Raw genomic sequence first — 21,460 nt, forward strand, 5'->3', positions numbered from 1 at the left:
GGAATTTAATCTTGTAGTGTGTTAACAATGTTCATTTATTTCTATATTAATGTATATTGCACTTCAAAGATGATTATCAATGTTTCTATGTATAATACATAAATAAGGAAAATAATTTTGGTAAACACAAGTGTATTTTCATTTTCAACTAATTCTAAGTTTCATTTGAAATTGGAAATCTTTTTATAAAAGTAGATACAATTCGCTTACAAGGGGACTTAAAACTATTTGGGGTATATAGTACGTCATTTAGAGTCGAGGGATATCGTTTTCAAAACGGTAGTACAAAATTTGGATTTTAAGTAATTTTATTTCGTGCGATATGTATCAATGTGCATGTAAATATGATTAAAACATTTTTATTAGCATTGTCAAAAATCAAATATAATATGTGTTAACATACGTACGTAGCGGGCTGATTTTAGCTGATGTTTGTGTGTTGGTGTGTGTGTTATGTGTTGGTATTTCTTGTTGTTACCGTCAGTAGTTCCTCAACAGTTAATGTTGTGTCTTGTGGTGGAGCGGTTGTTAGAAGTGTGTCTAAATGTTTGTAAATTTTGTGTGTATTCTGTGTGAATGTCTGTTGTCGTGGTGTTCAGTGTCAATGTTAATGTGTTTAAAAATGATGTTATGAATTTAGTTTTTCTTAAAAATTTGTTGAGAATGTATGTTTTGTTGATGTCTGAAGGTGTATGAGTTGTTTTTTTCCACAGTGTTGTTGGTAACTGAAACAGAAGACAAAAAACAATTATATAAATTATTTGAATTTGTGAACTATAAAAAGTTTTTCTTACATTATGCTGCATGGCAGTTGTTAAATACTCGTCCTTGGTAATGTTAATAATTCTATGGATGGTGGGGTCATAATGTTTCGAAAATAGTGATTTAATGTTGGGAAGATTTTCAAAATGGTATGTGGTTGTGTTATGGATTTGATGGCTGATGATATATTTCTTATTTATTAAACTATTGAGGGTGAATTTTAAATTTTTCTTAGTGGTGAAGGGATGATTGCAGACGGTCATGACAATTTTTAAATGGTTGAAAAGTGTATTAAGCTGAAAAAAATAGTTAGATATGTGAATAATGTAATTAAATGTGTAAATTAAAAAAAAAAAATGTTTCAATAGGAATATAAATACTTACAGTGTGATCGGAAGGGCTTTTAGAATGTGAGAAGTATAAGTAGGTGCACGCTAATGTCAATGTTTCATTATAATTATCGACAGGAGGTAGGCGAAACATAGCCATAGACTCCTTGTCGATAATTATAATGTGTGCAGAATGATTTTCGACTGGACATCTATAATGTTAAAAGTATACGAGGTGTAACCACTAAATGATGATGATGACAATGAAACAACTCATAAAGGTATAACATTTATAATATAATTTAATATAATGAGTAAATTTCTAAATGCCATGTTTTTTATTATAAAATGTCTTATATTTCATCAGAATATTGTTCTCAACACTTACCCCATATGCAATTTCAGATCATCCAAAGTATGGTAACATTTCCACCAGTTATCAAGCCCAGAAATAAAACATTGAAAATCGAAGTCCAACATGCTCAACATATGGTGGTGAATGGTCTCCATCGCATTCACCACCATACGTGACCCTTTTACAATACCATCAATTGAGGACTGAAATCCGGCGACGTACCTCGCCACCAGTTCAGTCTTCACTAGCCAGATCTTCTGTTCAAGAAGCGAACAAATTACATCACTGAAAAATAAAAAAATAAATGAATAAAAATTTTGTAAATTACCTATGAACCATTACACTCACTTTTTCGGATTTACATTCAAATTGTACATTAAATGTTCGTTTAGGGTGTGGTTTAATGCGACAACCGTACTCATATCTAACTTCGATGAGTGATTACATAGGGGAGGAGGAAGAGGTTGAAAAAAGTTTTTAAAAAATGGGTCTAAATATGAGGTTTCCGGATTAATTGTTAACGATTTTTGTAAGTAAATAAATTTTGAGTGACATTGTACCGAACCATTTTGGAATAATTTAATTGTAGATTTAATTTGATTTGAAATAAATTTTTTCCCCAATTTTTTGCTGAAAGTTTTATTGACGAATTTTGAAGCTAAAGATTTTAATTTTATAAATTCCCCCCCTAAAATTGTTTCTTCCTCATTCTCCTCTACTATGTAATCAATAGCCTTTCTTATATGTGTATACCTTGATGGCGCCTGTAAAAAATGTATTATTAATTAATGTATTATTAAAATTATGTATTAATGTAAAATTATATATACAATATAATTTTTTTTTTTAACCATTACATTTTTGTTATATTTTTTAGAGTTGATACCTACTTCAGTGTTAGCGTATACATAGAATTGAATTTCGGCAATGTTGTCCACGATGAATGAATTTAACTTGTAAACACTATCAACCCTACAATCGAAACTTTTCACGAACCACAATAGTGATTCGCTACTCAGTGTTTCTCCGCATTTCGGGATTGCCGCCGCGATCAGCTTAATCATGTTCTATAAGATTTATTTACTGTTAAGATTTACGTCAAAAAAATAACAAAACACCAATGCTGTTAAAAAAATAAAACATTTATACCTCATTTGACAAATGTTTTCTTTTATGTAATAATTTTGTTTGGAAGTGTGTGATGTTCATATGAAATAGTAGTGATGATTCATAAATAAACGCATTTTCACAAAATGGGCAATTTATCTAAATAAATTTGAATTGTTTTTCCGTAGAGGAATAATTCCTTTCTATCGGAGTGTTTTCAAAAACTATAAAAAAAAAATTTAAAAAAATAGTTATTCTTGGTTTAAATATGTAATTTTGTCCAATAAGTATCATATATACATATCTGATAAGTATCATTGTATACGAAAAACGATTCTGAACGGAGATGATTTATCAGTCTAGGATATATACTTATTAATATATATTATATACTTATTATTTTTTTTTATAATTATTCTAAGCTCAACTTATGGACAACATAGTATTAAATTTTAAATTCTTAACTTTTAATAAAAAATTGTTTATACATTTTTAACTACAGAATAATTAGCAAATATTCATGATTTTGACGATTTTTGTCAATATTAGCACTTATAAACGCTTATAAAATAAAAATTGTGGCTATGTATTTTTATAATTTTTGAATGGGAGTTAGAACAACTTATGTAGATCCTTCTATTAAATTTTCAAGTATTTTGTCCCAGCTAAATTTTTTTTATCAACATTTCAAACACTCCTAAAATTTTTTTGTCTTAGTCCGGTAGAGTTTTTTTTTATAGATATCTAAAGAAAAACTTATGGAGAACCTTGTACCAAATTTTGAAAATTTAATTATAAAAAAAAAAATTTTACGATTTTTCAACCACTAAATTACTTGCAAATAAAAAAAAAAACATACACCATTGTAAAACCAATATACTAATAAAATAATAAACTAATTCAATACTTACAGTTATTGAATTGCATGTCGTCCTGACGGTAAGGTCTTGAGAAGCGAAGAAATGAGATGATCGTTGGCTATCGACTGGCTATAACCTAGTATAATAAAAATCTGAAGAACATGTAGTTCTATGGTATGCAGTCTTCCTCAGGAATCGGGGACACTGTTATTACGAGTTTAGAGTTTTCCACGGAAAACTATGATGATTTTTCAAAACCGACATAGCAATATCATAAACATATATGAATAATATATTATATATAAATTATTTATATTATATATAATACATAAATACAACTGTATTCAGGTCTATTTTCATCGTGTATCAACATATGACGATCCAATGTGTCTTCTCTGTTGAATTTCAATTTGCATATATTGCATTGCCATAGAGAACGTGTTTGGCCACATGTCTAATCCTATGTGACCTGTACTTAAATAACATAGGGCACAACTTGCATTTCAACATTTTTTTGATGTGTTTCTTTTTCACTAAAGGCATAAAAAAATAAAAAATAATTTTTCAGGTCCTTACATTTACACACCCACAGAGTATTACTACATTTTAATAAATAGTATATTAAGTAAATCACATAAATAGTGAATGTGTCTTTCTAGTTTCTAATTTCTAAATTATAAATCAATTTGATTTAACTTTTATCGTAATGTACACTGTATACTTTTTTATTATTTTAACTTATTAACTTATTAATTTTTTAAATCAACTGAGAAAAGCTAAGTTATTTCAACTGTAAATTAAACTAGTTAAGTTCATAAGTTAATTAGAAAACAAACTAACTAAAGTTAATGCTTAATGTTAAAACTAATGGTGAATTAATGCCCATAACTTTAATTAAGAAACAAAATGGTGTTAATTATTTAATTATTACGATTTGCACGCATATTACCTTGTAATTTGTTGATGTTTTCTTCAGCCTGGTCCCTTTTTTGTATAGTTACTGGTGGATGCTTAATACCGGACTGCGGATTACTTTGACTTTTAAGAAGCATGTTTTTTTTATCTAAAATGTATTACCACATATTAATTTGGATGTTGTTAAACTTAAAAAAAAAGAAATAAATAAACTCTTGTTTAAAAATTAAAACTTACATTTATTATGTGCAGCAACAATAGGATTATAATCGTCATCAGAAGAATCAACACTGCTGCTCGATGATGAATGGACGCCCAGATCTTAAATTAATAATTTTAATTCAATTTTTATATAGTCTATTTAATATACTATATTAAATAGACTTTTAAGAAGCATCTTTTTTTTTATCTAAAATGTATTACACGTTATCGAGGCACAAGATGTATGATCATGGACCATTTATATATACCATAAATATCATTAATCCCCTGGTTAAGTCGATGATATTCAATTATGAATTAAGGAAAGGTGATTATATAATCAACCAATTGTATACATTAACCAGGGAACAAATTGAAGAATATGCGCATATATATAAAACAAGAAGAATTGCATGACATATAAATTTATTGAACCTACATATTTTATTAACCTATATATTTATACCTTATATTATTTTTTTAATTAATTTTTTTTTAGTTGCTTCAACGTCTAAAGAATCAGCTTTCTATGTATTGATTTTTAATAATTTAACTTTTATATTATTTATATTTAATTTTTATAACATGCTCATTTTAATCTACTTACACTGTATACACTGTATACTTTTTTATTATTTATTAAATTAAACTATTTTTAATTATTTTAACTTATTAACTTATTTATTTTTTAAATCAACTGAGAAAAGCTAAGTTATTTCAACTGTAAATTAAACTAGTTAAGCTCATAAGTTAATTAGAAAACAAACTAACTAAAGTTAATGCCCACCTTTGTTAATTATACTACCAAACTTAGTACTTACGATCTACGACAACTGGTTCAGCTGGGACAACCACCCTACTAGGTCCTGCCACATAAAAATCTTTTTCATCACTATCATCATCATCATCAGCAGCAGCACTCGATGCTAAAGGTAGAGCTTTACGTCTGACCAAAGGTATCAAATCATCTTCATCACTAGATGAACTAATACTCAGCTCTAAAATATAGTAACAAAATAGTATTTATTATTTAGTTATAAAGACTAACACGGATATAGTATATTACCATTTAATTTTTTTGCGTTTTCTTCATCATGATCAGCTGGGAACACCACCCTACTAGTTCCTGCCACATCTTTTTCATCATGACTACTACTATCATCATCATCATCATCCCTATGATGAGCACTATGATCATAAACTAGAAATTTAAAATAAATTAATATCAATTCAAAAGAATTTTTTAGGTGTTAATATTTTCACACTTACAGTGTATTACCACAATTCAATTATTTAGTTAGTAAGATTATTTGAATACAAACCTTTTCCTGGCAATGCGCTTAGGGCATCATCTGCGGCCTGTGTAAGTTCTTCAGTGTCACATGAAACATCATACACTAGAAATAAATAACACTTAATTTGCTTACAAAGACAATTTATGACTATTATAATAAAATTATGAAAATAATTCTCACCAGCACTTTCTATATCATCAAAACAATCAGTTACCACTTTATTGCATACTAAGGATAAACAAACTAAGTAAATAAATCATAATAATATCTATATTAATTACTACTGAACTTACGGTATTCGACCACACTGAAGGCCACAGAGCACAGGTCACACAAGCATTGGTGATTCTCATCACCGAAATACTCTGTGCTATATGACACCGTTATCTCATCTCCTGGAATTATTTTTTTTAATGTAACCAAACATATTCTGCCGCCATCGTTTGGTATAAATTTGCAATTGGGTAGACAACTGTGATTTACAAATGATATTGGTCCTAATAGCTGCATGTCTTTTTTACTCCTCCCTCTATATATGAGAGAGAAGTCGTTTACACCTATAATGAAAAGCAAAAATAGATTTAAATAATTAATTACCGACACTATTAAAAGTTAAGTTACAACAATAAAAATGTTAACTGAATAAGTTAATAAGTTAAAAACAAAAATAATTAACTAGTTAAGGTAAAAAGTTAAAAAAAAATTAACTTTTTAATAGGAACTGTGAATAGGACAATGTAACGTACCTGGTACTATTAGGTCTTGGTCCAATTGAAAATGATGACCACTGACTTCATGAAGCACTGTGTTCTTGTCTATGAAACTTCTGATCATCACCATGACTGAGTCATATTTGTCGTGGTCAGGTAGGTAGTCACAAAGTTTATACTCTATTCTGGACTCTGCAGAAACTGACGTTTTATAAAATTTGCGATGGGTTGCCTCAATAGTCTTGAACACCGGTCTGGTCAGGGGGAACACGTCATCGTCACCGTGAAGACCCATTTTGTGAGTGGTGACACCTAATCGGGGGTCGATGATCTCCGCCGTACATGCATCATCGATGTACGACAAAACTTCGCCTTTACTCAATCTGTTCCTGTAATTTCAATTAATACAAAATTATTACTTTAACCATATAAAATATTAAATAAAATGTAACCGTTATCCGGAGGAAAAAAAAAGAATTATCATTATGTAAATTTTTATAAATGCAAATAATTAAGTGGTGTGTGCGCGCATACAATTTAATAATGTATATTACCTCCGTGATGTGTTCGCCAGTTTCATGTGTAACGTACCTATAAACAAATTGAAAATAGACGTAAATTCTGCATTAAATATGGTTTCGGTAATATAAATAAAAACTAAAACAATATCAAGGGCCTTTACGGTATAAAAAAAATTAAACCCAAAAAATGTGGTTGGTCTAAGCGCTGCGACACACTAGAGCGGTTTTGTCGCGGCCCTTTGGTAAAAAAAACAATTATTTAAATCGCTCTTTTTTAAACGGGAAAAACTTACAGATTTACCACGATATATGCATATTAAGCCGCGGCGCCGTACCCGCGAATAGCGAACGCGGTGTCCGCGTCCGCGAAGGGCTCCGGAAAGGGCAATCCGACCGCGTCGGCGAGCGTACAACCGGCTCCGCCGCCTTCGAAAGATCAAAACGCGAAAAACGCGAAAAAAATCGAACGTCGAAACGCATGTATTTATGCCTGTATATATGCGGTACCTACTCCATACCCACTCGGTACCTACTCGGCTTTAAGCGACGCCGGTCCCCCCCGGGACTCGTTTACGAAAAAGTAGGACTAAAGTAGGACTACAAATTTAGCGGGGAACGCGAATACGTCGTCGACGGGGAGGTCGGACGTCTCCGAAAGTTTTAAAACGTTTCGAAAGACGAAAAAGTCGGAATAACTGTCGAAATCGCGACTACGCCACGCTCTCTCGCATCGACTCGTCTGCCGGGGGACTCGATAACGAAAAAGTAGGGCCACGCGCCGACTGTAAATCTATCGGGGAACGCGAATAAAACGCCAACGGGCCCGCCCGAGGCCCGCGAGGGGGGGTAAAACTCGATTTTTCGAAAAAGACGGCGAAAAACGCGCGCGACGGCGGCGCTCGGTCGGCACGCGAAATCGGATTTTTATAAATGCAAAAGAATTATTAATTAAGTGGTGTGTGCACGCTTTTGGATAAAACCACGAGGTTCAGACTTGAGAGTATGAAATATAGAAAATAGTTGTGAAGTTGCGGTAAAGTTGAGATGTGTACTTGGACGTATGAATAATTTGAAAATATACTTTAAGTTATTATGCTTTTAATATCGTTATATGAATTTAAATTAACACTAAAATATTATAACGGCCCTAAATTATAATAAAATAAAATCCGAAAAACGTGGTCGGTCTCCGGTAGACAAATCAATCATGGAAATTGCGTATTTTTGATCGGGAAAAAAAATTAGAATTTACCATGATATTGCATTACAACCCAGCGGTAAAACGTGTGTGCCAAAGCCGTGTACGATCTTTGTAAATCTTTTATCAAGGTGGTATCGCCTAGAGCCCTAATCCACAGTTCATTGCATTTTATGCTGTAAAATAAAAAATAGAAATTATAATATTTATAAGAGTTCAAATTATCTATGATTTAATGCGATCACTTAAAAAAATAATTGTTCAGCCGAGACAACCACTCTACTAGGTCCTGGCGCATATATTTTCCAAATTGGCAGTGTACAATGATTTTGTTGGTGTTTGATGTTTTAGCTGCTCCCCAGAGTTGGAGTCCATAAGTCCAAATAGGTTTTAAAAGAGATTTATTTTATTTACTATAAAATAAAACCAATGATTTAAATACCTAATTTAATATCCTTACTATAGTTACTCTGCCCATTGACATCCCCCCTACCAGGGGTACTGATGATGATCGGTTGTTGCAGTGGCTGGTCTTGTAAGTCTTTTCAGCACTCTAGTCCGACATACTAATAGGTGTTGCTATAAAATAAAATACAATGATTTAAATAATTTAATTATTACATGTATAAAACATTCATAACTTATTCTGCCCATTAAATTTGTTTTTTTTTTCAATATATAACTATCAAGTAAGGATCAAAAATTTAATTTAATTAAGAAAACAATGTTATATGAAAAACGCTGGCAAAAAATACTTTTATCACAAACATTTATACAATATACATTAACAACCATACTTCTTATCAATATTGTTAACCTGGTATCGATTATTTTCCTTACCGCATTCATATAATATGGTTTACCGTGTTTATCTTATTTTTCATAAGGTGATTTGTGAGTCGCTTCAATATTCTGATAACTAACGGTCGTCATTATTTTATATATCCGTTACTATATCCGTTTTTTTAAGAATTTCCGGCCCTTTTGGGCCACCTTTCCAGTTTTAAATCGTCTTTCGGGTGTTTACAAAGGTTCCTCTCGAACGCACGTGAAATAATATATATCGCGTCGCCGTTAGAAATTCGAATGCCCGTCTTAGTGGTCCTAAGTTTTTTTTTCGAGATTTCCTCAATTTTTTTTTCCTGGTTTTATTCGCATTTTGACCTCCCCTAACAACCGAAAATACTCAGAGTGCAACTCGCTATTTGATTTGTAAATAAAATCAATTGGTTATATTTGGTTAAATGCGCAATGTTTGAGATTACGTAACATTTCCGCCCCCCGCACCGCAGATCACTTCCCCGCCCAAAACCACCTTAAATAATGGTTTGCAATGAGCAGAAAAAATTTCAAAATTATCACAGCATCGAACTCTATACGATGATAAGTTTTAAATGTATGAAATCTTTGGAGAAATTAGGTGCCAAAATAATTGTTTGGCCACCGGTGCCAGAGTAACTCACAGGGAACTATCTCGACAAATACATATTACAGGATACAAATTCATATTCAATATGGTCTACCGATGAAAATGTGAAATATATTTTAAAAGACGTTGTTGACGAAACAATACAATTTTGTATAAATAAAATTAAAGAAGATTTGCCTAGAGATGACTAAAAAGAATTTCTTGAATTAATAATAATATTTTTAGGAGGTATGCCACCACGGCGAATACGTTTTAAAGCTCCAGGTGCTTACCATCTTGCACGATGGATGGCAAAAGCGTTGTATTGTTTAAAAATTTTTTTATTTCGAAAAAAATTCAAAATTATGCAACATATGAAGAAAAGGCACTAAAAAAATTAGAACTGTATAAAATAAATGATAAAGAAGTTGCAGAAAAATCAATAATGAAATTCATAAATCATTTATGGTATTTGAGTGAAGAGTGTTCTGATTTTTCAATATTTGATGAAAGATTAAGTATTGACACACGATTAAAAATGGCTGAAAAAATTTTGCTAGAACAACCTGAAAGATAACCAAAAAAAAAGTACATTGTTAAGTTTGAAGATGAACAACACTTTCTCAATAAAGATTTACCATTGGATTTGTTAGGTCCCAATTCCAAAAATGTATTCAGAAGATTCAATATTCTTGCAGATTTTTTAAAAGTTCAACCAGAAAAGTGGCATGATTTAGAAGAGTACCAGAAAGGAAAAAGCATATTAAATTCAATAAAGACGGACAATGATACGACAGAACGAGGAGTCAAACTTATGCAGGAATATAACGACAAGTGTACCACAAATGAAGATCAAAAACAATTTGTTTTACAGGTACCTAAAAATAAATCGAATATTTCAATATTAATAAAAAAAAATAATATTACGTTGATATTTTTAAGTGGTTCAAGATTACAGAAAACAATATCCTGGATTTACCTCGAGATACTCTTAAGAAACCAAATACTTAACTAGTAATTATAATTATTATTTATTTGAATTAAATAAATTAATAAAATATGTTTGTTACATTTATAATTCATAATATAGCATTTGTATTGAAAGTTAAATTTTAGATTAGTTCAATAAAATACTATTATTCGTATTAATCATTGATCTATAAATATCATAGATACTGGAAATGGTGCACATTATATTTATTATTGATAATATTGTAAATCAATAGATTTAAGCTTATTTTTTATTATAACATTTTTTAAAGGAAATTAGAATATACATAATGAACGTTCTATACATTTTTATTGTAAGTAGAATAGTTTATGAGATGATACGGAAAAACTGAAAAACTACCCTAAGTTGAAATAATCAACCCTCCTGGGGCACGTCTTAGAGTTAACTAATCTTGACCAAATTTTTCACACATTATTTGTACATGCATAAGATCAGATTTTGGTCTCTACTTCAAATTTTGAAACTTAAAAAATAAGGACCACCCTAAATTGGTGTATGCAATATTTTTAATAATACATTTATAAAAAAAATAAACCTAATACAATCATTACCTATATGAAAACAAAAGTATATTTTTTATTTTGAATGATTATAATTGATAACTTAAAACGATAATCACCGATGTTAATGTGTGTTCTATATATTATTATTATAGGTAAAAAAATGAGTTCCTGGTCAGCAGATGTAAATAAAGAAATTTTTCAATGGCACCTACCGCCCAAGAATAACGCTGGTGCCAATCGAACTCTTAACAGGAGGGTCCCCTCTAGCCATGGACCCAGGAGGTCCATAATCATTATTATAGGGATCACACTGCCCCCATAATTAATGATGAAAATAAAAACAAGTAAACATGCAAAAGTAAATTATTTAACTTCAAACTGATTAATTTTTATTTTTATTTTTTAGATGAAAATCAGAGAAAAAAAAATAAAAAACCTAGGTAGTATGTATATTGTATACCTATTGAATATGCTATGTGATTAATTTCACATACCTAATTTATTTATTTATTTTTTAAGAATGTAAAACTTGTAACAAACATCATTATGGCCACTGCCGTTTGCAGACACGTATAACACCCGTGATACAAAAAAATAAAAGTTGGTATATATTGGATATTAAATTTTAATTAATTAACCAAAAATTAACATGTATTTTGTTGTTTAAATCAGAATGTGGTATATGCAACATCGGCCACAGAGGCAGATGCTGGTGGCGAGATGAAAAGCCGGTAATTATTGAATTCAATAAAACAGTTTCCTTACTAGGTGCAATTTGAATATGATTATTTTAATAATTAAATTTTTTAAATTTTAGAAAACTACAACAAAGGACCCGAGGGAGGTCCTCAAAAACAAAAGGAGCAAATTGGTAAGTTTTTTTTTAATACTTAAATATCACTATGCACATATCGAATATTTAAATATAATAACATTTATACTAAGTTCCTGTTAATTATAATCAAACCATGGCTTAACCCTAAACTTAGCAAGAATAAAAAAAACATATGAAAATTCTGTAATATTATCATTTTCACTAATTAAGACCCGTAGATTTCATTTTTGACGTTTTTTTTTTTTCAGTTAACAGTTTTTGAAATATTGTTTGTATCTTTAAGGATACATTACTCCATCAATGCTAATTTGATAATTGTATCTCCAAGGATACAGTACCTAAGTCACCCTAATTTGATATTTGTTTCTTTAAAGATACAGTGCCTCGTTTAACCTAATTTATTATTTGTATCTTTAAAGATACATTATCTCATCGATGCTAATTTGACACTAAATAATTATTGTCAAATCCGTTTTACAAAATCAATATTATTTAAAATGTTATAATTAAAATAATTAAATACAATTAAGTTTACTTTAATATAACATTTATTTATTTTTCAATATTATATTTAATATTATACATAATAATAATACAATAGTCTTTTATTATCTAAACCACTTTAAGTTGAAGTAATAAACTAATACAATTAATAATAAATATAAAATAAAGTTTTTGCTTGTCTTGCACATTTTTAAAAATAAAATACTAATAGCTTATTTAATATAAGAAAAAAACAATATTAACATATATAAATGTTTAGATATAACTTGTAGTACAAAAAAAAGTATATATGTTACCGGCAGTATGGATAATCCGGTGTTTTGTGAAATGCCTAGGCATTATATAAAATCCCACACAGCATAGATATATTTATTCAATGTTAAATAAATATTTAAGAATAAATGTCAATCATTATTAAATATCGAAATTTTATTGACAATAGATTTTTAAATATTTAATTTTGATTAAATAACCATTGGGTGAACCCTTTTGCATTTTCAATTAAATATTGAAAACCAATGTTAAATAAATTTTTTTTATAAATAATTATTTAATAGTATACATCCAAAGTTAAATCAACATTTATAAAAGACATGCAATAAATGTTGGCCTAATTTTTGTATAAAATATTGTAAATCCAATATTTAATTTGTATTGCAAGACACCTAGCTAGTTAATGAATATTTATAAAAAATAAATAAATTACCAACGCATTATGATTATTATATTAATTATATTTATTTATTAATACAAAAAATATTGATGCATTATAAAAATCATTATAATATGTATTTCAAATTATAATCTTTAGTATCCTTTTACATTTTGAAAAATTAATAAAAATTAATAATAAGTATATAGAAAATTATAAAATTTAATAATTAAAAGAATATAGAATCATTTTTTTTTTTCAAGTCTTTTAATATTGAAAGGAGCTTGTGCCAATACATATTTTATAACTTCCTCCATGTCATTTTGAGTAACGTTTTTGAATTTATGATTTTGTTTAACTGCATCTGCAAGTATAAAATGTATTGGAAATCATTATTAATATAATAATAATTAATAGGTATACATCAGTTGGGTCAGTAATTAATCATTACATACTAATTATTTAAATATTAGAATTAAGATAATATTAAGTTATTTAATTCAAAATACTAAAGAAGTTGATTAGATGTAAAAATATTTATTGATTATAAGAGCAATAATAAAAATCTGCATGCATTATTTATATTTTTTTAATGAAATCTAGAATTATTTGGAAAAATTGATTAGGTAGTCACAGTTGTTAGCGATTATGTATTGAAAACAAATTTAAAACTTTAAAAACGGAAAAATTTCTCTGCTGTATAGTAGTTTTCGAGTGCACCTCGCCATTAGGTAGGCCACTCGTAGATGTTTTAAATTTGAATTCAATGATAAATTATTGTATATAATAAAAAGTGATTCTGAAGAGAAATTATGATCTCTATCAGATTAAGAATTAAGATATCAATATTTTAGGATATTAATATTTATTCATCGCTCTATTCAGAATCTAAAATAAATTAATAAAACCAATGTAATTGTGAACTTACCAAATATGACTGAACAAACAGCCAATTGTGAAAACTTAATTTTTCCTTTTTTCCCGCTAAATGAATACAATTTCAACAACTCATCTGTAAACAGCTTACTCATAATCCTTTTAATCATTGACTTACAATGTTTTCCACCGATGTAAGATAATTGATTGGTCTTAAAAAAAACAGAAAATAATTTGACTATAGGTATGGGTTATAAATAATAATGTTAAAATAATTAGGGCTGTGAATCTGATTATTATAATCTGATACATTCAATATTCTTAAAACACCGTACAATTCATTAAAAAATCAAAATTCTAATATAAGAGTCAATAGTCATATAGAAAATAAAAAACCATTTTATGAATAAAAAATTTTAACATTTAAACTATTTCAATAGTTCCTCAATTAAAATAAAAATATTCATCAATGGAAAATTATATTTTGCAATAAGCTTAATAAAAACGCTTATCCAAAAAATTCTCAGCTCTATTCAAAAGTAATTAATGTTTAAAATATGTTGGTTAGTATACCAAATTAATTCTGAATTTGCTATCGCCAGATATTTTATCGTTAAACGTCTCAAGGTCAATTGTATTATCCATAGGTAAAGGACAGTCGATTATATTGTTCAATAATGACTGGTTATCTGGATGACTAGCATGTGAAATGTCTTCAAATTTGGACTCAAATGTTTCAAATCTCTGGCTCAAATCCAATTGATTGTTTACAACTCTTCTTAACTCATACTTTATAAAAGCCAATCTATGCAGGACATCTTTTTGAAAACCATTATCTATATTGCAGGAAATTTTAAAACCATATTTGTATAATTGTTTTTTTTTATTAATGAATATCACACAATGTAACTTACCCACTGATTTATATGAAATTATATTAGTTAATGATTGGTCATCTGGGGAAGCGGATGTATTATTAAAACTGTCATTTATTTTCACAAAATGCTCATAATTTTTTACAATACCTAGTCATGGATTAATGCATATTGTGTAATTATTAGTTTTGATAATTAGAAATAATTAATTTAATTTACCTGGTTGGGATTCAATAGGTTTTGTTATATTTTTATCAACTTGTAAAACATCAGTGGTATTAATGTCATTATTATTTCCAACACTGCAGTCCCCATCATTATCAATTGTATAGTCAAGTTAATGGTTTTTTAGTTATAGTTTCTGTTACTGTAAATTAGATTACAATTTATAAATTATAATAAGATGTTTCTATATTATTTTAATAGTACCTATATTATATTTTTACAATGAAAGAAAATAATTTGCAGATGTAAATGTTTGTAAATGCAAAAAAATAGCTATTTATACTGAGTATTGTAGTAAAATTGTATAAAATGTTCATCTTTTACTCCCAATGCCGTCACTACCAACATTTACGCGTCTTAGGCTGAAAATAATTTATTTAAACCAACATACCTTCATTTGCAATATTATAAGAAAGTTTTCTGGAGATTGATTTGGTTTGTGAATGGTGATCCATTTCTTTGTAATAGCTGCTGTTTACGATTTTAGTATTTGGAGAAATTGGACTTATCAAAACTATATACAAATGGGATGTATTACTTTTATTTATTATTTTATAGTAGGTATTTCAGAAAAGTATAAGTATTTAACTATCACATTTACTTTTTTTCGGTGACGGTGACCATCCACTCATAGGTGTATTCCTAGCTTTAGGTTTGTCAGTACTATTGTCATCATCATTTAACCCACATTTAATTTTTTTCGGTGACGGTGACCATCCACTCTTAGGTGTATTCCTACAGGAAGCTTTACGTTTGTCAGTACTATTGTCATCATCATCATCATCCTCAGATGCTAAATTAAAAAAAAATCTTTGTTTTTTAACAAACATCCAAGTAGTTTGGTATTTTAATATTTAATGTAGATACCTGAGTAAGTTGGGCAGGAGGAACCGGGCTCCATTATATTTTTTAATGTTGTACCCTTACTTTTCCGTTTGGTTCTTACAATATTATCATAGTCCTCGGCAGATGATATATCTGTTCTATTTAAACCTTTTTTTGTCATTTCTCGAGCTCTAAGCAATGAATCTATAATATTGTACATTTTTAAGTATAATGTATAACAACTATGAATATGATAGTATGAGATATATCAACATATTCATTGATGTTCTATACTGATTCTTTATAAATGTATAATATAATAATATGTTACTATTAAGGTTATATTATAGTACTATTATGTTTATGTTATAAGCAGGACTTATTGCTGTCTCGATAGTTAAATAAGTGACATATTATGGAAATTACATTCAAGATATTAACCTTTTATAGCTTATTATTGATGAATTTTGTTTCTTAGTGCACAAACTTACAAGTCATGTTGGTTTATTATAACCATACCTAACTTGGAATGCAAATTAAAAATACATAATGATACCCATAAATAATAAGAAATACCTAACTATAAATATAACAATACCAAATATACACTAAATTAAAAACTATAGTTAAGTTTACTTAAGTTTAAGTAAGTATTTTACCAGTTGTTTTCAATACTTTGGCGTTGAAATAAGTATATTCAATTTCATTAGGGACACTTCTTCGCTCAATTAGTTTTCTAATTGTAGAATGATTTTTGGTTATTGGCCAGGCACACTTATTATTTTTAAACCAGTTTGTAGGAACAGCTTCAATAGAATTATCTTCGGTGAAAACGACCACTGAATAGGTATTCATTTTTATACCTTTATAAAATATAATACATATAGAATACAGTAATAATTTTGTTTATTAAATTAAAATTTCACACATTTAGCAAATACAAATTATATAATAATAACTGATAATTTAAAAATATTTAAAAAGTGACAAAACAATAAAATAAAATTCTTAATACCTATTATAATTAATATTCACACTATTCATAATATGTATGTATAATAGGATATGCAATACTATGGTTGAGACTATAATCATACATAATCATATATTTAGAAAATTCCGTTTCAATATCAATAATTGTAAAATTTTTTGATAGATTACCAACTTTAGCTATACCTAGCTTCAAACTGTTAATGGGTTTATCAAAAAATGGTTCAACCTGAGTAAAACTTTTACTTAAAAATACATTTTTACCTGAACGAGGATCATGACATATGTTTAGAATTTTAAAAATGGATAGTTTGTTTTGTTCTTTGAAACCAATATATACATCAGACCCAGACTTAGTATTAATTTTAAGGTTATTTTTAATAAGAATTTGAAATTGAGGTCCAGTATAATGTTCAGTTAAAGGACCATTAGTATGTTCTTTTTTGAAAGATACATTGCTATTATTATTGACCAATGGTTTGTTGAAAGTTATGAATTCTTGGTAACGATTTATCACCTGTTCCAAAGGTTTTTCATGTTTCCTAACCATTTTTTTTAAGAACTTCATGAAATTCTCAAAAGGGAAACATGAACAATTATCCAGGGCTCCATATTTTCTGTAATCATCAGCAAGGTGTATTAAACCATGTATATTAAGAGAAGAAAACTGTGCCCCATATAATTCTTCAAATGTTTCTACAAAATATACGAGTAACTTTTCAGCAAACTCTACACGATTCATACTACTGTGTGGTGATAACAGAATCCTAAAGGCTACATGTAAACATAGAAAATGAGAATAACATTCATCTGTAATTACACCTTTTAAAACAATTGGTCCAACATATACTAGCATAAATTTAAACTCAGTAGCCTTAAACCTCAAAATTTCATTTAACCCTCTAGTCTTTCGAGGGAAATCACTTGTAATAAATGATTTAATGGATAAAAGATGATTAGATATTTTTGTTACATCACAATTTTGTAATCGAACTGATACAGATGCATTTTTCATCATTCCTAACCAAAGGAGAATTAACTTTTTCATAACACCTAAGCACCCTAAATGCATATAATCTAAACTGAAACATGTAACCATATCAATATATGGTACTTCAGTTAATATAGAAACATCATTAGTGACATGATGATCATCATCAGTACGATTTAAAAAGTCACTATGGGTTCTTTTACAAAAAATTGTTCCCAAAAAGCATGTTGTAAAATTAATCCTTTCACCCACAACAGTGCATCTTGAACAAGAATTGTATCCATTGAAATTCTTAGTGCGAGTAACAAAACTTCGAGCAGGAAGATCACAACTTATTAAATCTAAAACAACAAACTTAGTACCAAATTCCGTAATCATGCCACTATAGGATAAACGTTTAAGTTCATCAACCATATCACTCGGAAACAAATTACTACATTTAGGTTTTTCTTTCCCCCAATAAAGACCTATTATAAATAAATTCGGTTTATATTTAGGATAACGAGCATAACCGAGAATGGGCCAGAATGTACTTGAAGAACTCTTGGTCAGTGGTAAGCCATCAATCCCCACAACTAAATTAATTTTTTCCTCAAAAAGACTCAAATCATAAAGAGATTTTAAACCATTTTCAATACCAAAATGGTAATATAAACCAGGATGAATAGTTTGAATTTCACTAGATTGATTTTTCTTATTTGTTTTTAAAATTGTTCTTGAATCAATAGGAAAATTGTTGAAACAACTATGACCTTTTAATATTTTTAACAAACTAGAAAAAGATTCCGATGTAATTGAATAATTCACAGTCCATTTCGCTAAAGAATTTAATATTGATTGTTTTTCATCAAATATGTCCAGCATATTAATTTCATGACAAATAGATTCATCACTACTAGAATCAGAAGTTATTGAAAAAGAACCATGTACAAAATTATTTTTTTCAGTAGCATCAAGTGGTTGGTTTAAAATGTTTGATTCAGTTATAAGATTATTAGAGCTCTCAGAACTTGACATAAAAGGGATTTCATAAGATGAACAAGATGGTTGAGGACCTAATTCAGGTTGGTCATCGATCAAAAAATTTACTGTTTCAAGTTCTTCTAAAAACCTTCTACGCTTAGTAGATTTACTAATATTATGGTTATACATAACTGAATATTGTTTTTGATTATATAAAAGTAATTATTTAACTTAGTAGGTAATACCTAGGTGTATAAATACAAAAATTACTTACTGGCTATCAAAGCTATTTACTATTAGTCTAAATCTATGGTGATCGTCAGATTAGGCTTGATATATGTGCAACAACTAGCTGAAATAAAAATATTGTATGTAAACATAATTATATTCTTATGTATAAATAAATTATAATTAATATACCAATAAAGTTTGATCATTATAGGTAAAAAGCTGCTATGTCTTAGTGTTTTACTTGTAGGTATATGCTAGGATTTATTAATTGTTGTCAGTAACTTTAATTTTATTTTTGATATTTCACTAAAAATTAAATTTGTACAAATGAAGATTTACAAATCATGATGATAAAAGTTGATGCATAACAGCAAAAACCAAAATTAAATTATTATTATTTCTTTACACAAATTTAGCATAGTCCAGGTAATATGCCTACCTAGTATCTTTAATTTACATTAACTTCAGTTATTGGTAATACCCTTTTTTCTAGCAATTGCATCTCAAAAACCATTGCTCATCCAACAATAATTAAAATAGAACAATATGTCGTATTATTATGCTTGTTATTTTGTTTAATTTGGAACACTCAATAGAGGAAAGTATTTTCTTTTTTTAATAAAAATAAATAGGTTAGGTTAGGATACTATCGGGGCGATAGTCAAAGGCGATGAGTAATATTATTATGATATGCGATTATAACTTATAAGTTAGGTAATTATTATGTGCATATAGGTATAATATATAGTATATACTCATTATTATAATATCTATTATAAAATTAGTACCTACTGGTTACTACCTACCTAGATATATTTCTATTAATTTAACTGCAAGTAGTGCATTTATAACTATATTAAAATTAGAGTCCCTATTCATAGATGTATTTAATATTTATAATAAAATAAACAAAACAGCAATACCTAAACTTCAAAACTATATAGTAGTTTCCAAATTATTTTTTTGCATCATGGTTCTTAACTATTTAAAATAAATAAGTAAAAGAAAATCAAAAAATACAGTAGGTAGTTAAAGTGAAAATTTTCCAAAATTCAATTTTCGATTTTATGGAATATGATTAGAAGATAATAGGTACTTCCTAAATTCTAATAACAGCTATAGTAAAACCTAGCAGCTTTTTACAAAGCGATCGGACAAGAATACGTCTATTATTATTTAGTAATATAAGTAGGTATAGCAACAATAATAATATTGATTAAGTTATATACTTACAACATTTATAACTCCATGTGTGATATGTGTCCATATAGGTATATCGTAGTGAGGTAGTGAGTATATAATAATAGTGTCGCAGTGCCAAATACTTGAACTTTCGATGTCGCACCAAAATAATTGATTATTAGTTATTACCTATAACGCGTTTGAGTTTCTTGTCTACGGGACAGTTTCGAGTTTTCGACGTCTCGGACTTGCTCGTGCGGACAGTGGACATGGAAAAAGATTAAATGCAGAATTGCAGACTGCAGACGCGCAATACGCGCTACGCAGAACAGCGGCTGAAATTCGTAGTTCGTACCGTCGTAGATAATGAGGAGTAGGGTGGGGTCGTAATTATACGCTTCTAGAAAATTCACGGATAATATAAAAATAGCCAATATTTCAAATTTTCCAATAGATTACGGAAAAAACAACTGTTCATTTATCCATGATACGCGATAGCTCTGGCATTATAAAATACTAATACGTTGTGTGCTTGCGTGTATATAATAAATATTACCTATCTTATATTAATATAATTATTATTCAACTATTACAAAAAATCAAAATAAAATAATAATTATAAACATTGAATAAATTATTAGTATTAACAAAAAATAAATATTAATATAGTTTAGTTATTTAATGTTACATCATAAGATACATTTAATTTCCAATTTGCATTGGAAATAAAATATATTTTATTCAACAAATAGAAAATAAATATAAAATATTAATATTAAAGAATGAATAAATAATGAGTTTTAAACCAAAAATAAATTTTTATTTTGTCATGTTAATTAAATGTTAAATTTTAAGATTTATTCAATTTTTAATCATCTTTAAAAATTAAATATTGTTAAACCAATATTTATTTGTAACTATACAATGTTTTGATTAAAAGGTAAAAAATAAAATATGTTATCAATAATTTATTAACTTTTAAATTTAAATATTTGAAACCCAATTCAAATTTAATATTTATACAATTGTTTTGATTGACAAATGCTGTGTGGGATGCCAAAAATCACTCGGAAATATGCACAATACGAGCTTTGCCTAGGTATTATGTATAATGCCAGAAGTGGAATAGGAAATA

At 28.3% G+C, this 21,460-nt stretch overlaps 2 protein-coding genes across 2 annotated transcripts; both read right to left on the minus strand.

Moving 5' to 3' along the window:
• Window positions 1–13,326: 13,326 nt before the first annotated feature.
• LOC149060143 (uncharacterized) lies at window positions 13,327–20,808 on the minus strand. The gene is made up of 12 exons (XM_089227920.1): window positions 20,377–20,808; window positions 19,187–19,264; window positions 16,628–16,831; window positions 16,011–16,172; window positions 15,745–15,936; window positions 15,535–15,657; window positions 15,283–15,285; window positions 15,138–15,239; window positions 14,958–15,068; window positions 14,617–14,879; window positions 14,096–14,255; window positions 13,327–13,531 (listed from the first exon to the last, which is right to left on the minus strand). Exons 3-12 carry the CDS (start codon window positions 16,821–16,823, stop codon window positions 13,413–13,415), a joined length of 1,431 nt encoding a protein of 476 aa, XP_089084046.1. The 5' UTR covers window positions 16,824–16,831; window positions 19,187–19,264; window positions 20,377–20,808; the 3' UTR covers window positions 13,327–13,412.
• Window positions 17,005–19,101, minus strand: LOC149060144 (uncharacterized). Its single transcript, XM_089227924.1, has one exon. The coding sequence runs from the start codon at window positions 19,099–19,101 to the stop codon at window positions 17,005–17,007; it is 2,097 nt and encodes a 698-aa protein (XP_089084050.1).
• Window positions 20,809–21,460: the final 652 nt, after the last annotated feature.

Source organism: Diuraphis noxia, unplaced genomic scaffold (assembly GCF_037042655.1).
Source record: "Diuraphis noxia isolate RWA-SAM2 unplaced genomic scaffold, SU_Dnox_SAM2 contig0001, whole genome shotgun sequence".
Taxonomy (NCBI): Eukaryota; Metazoa; Arthropoda; class Insecta; order Hemiptera; family Aphididae; genus Diuraphis; species Diuraphis noxia.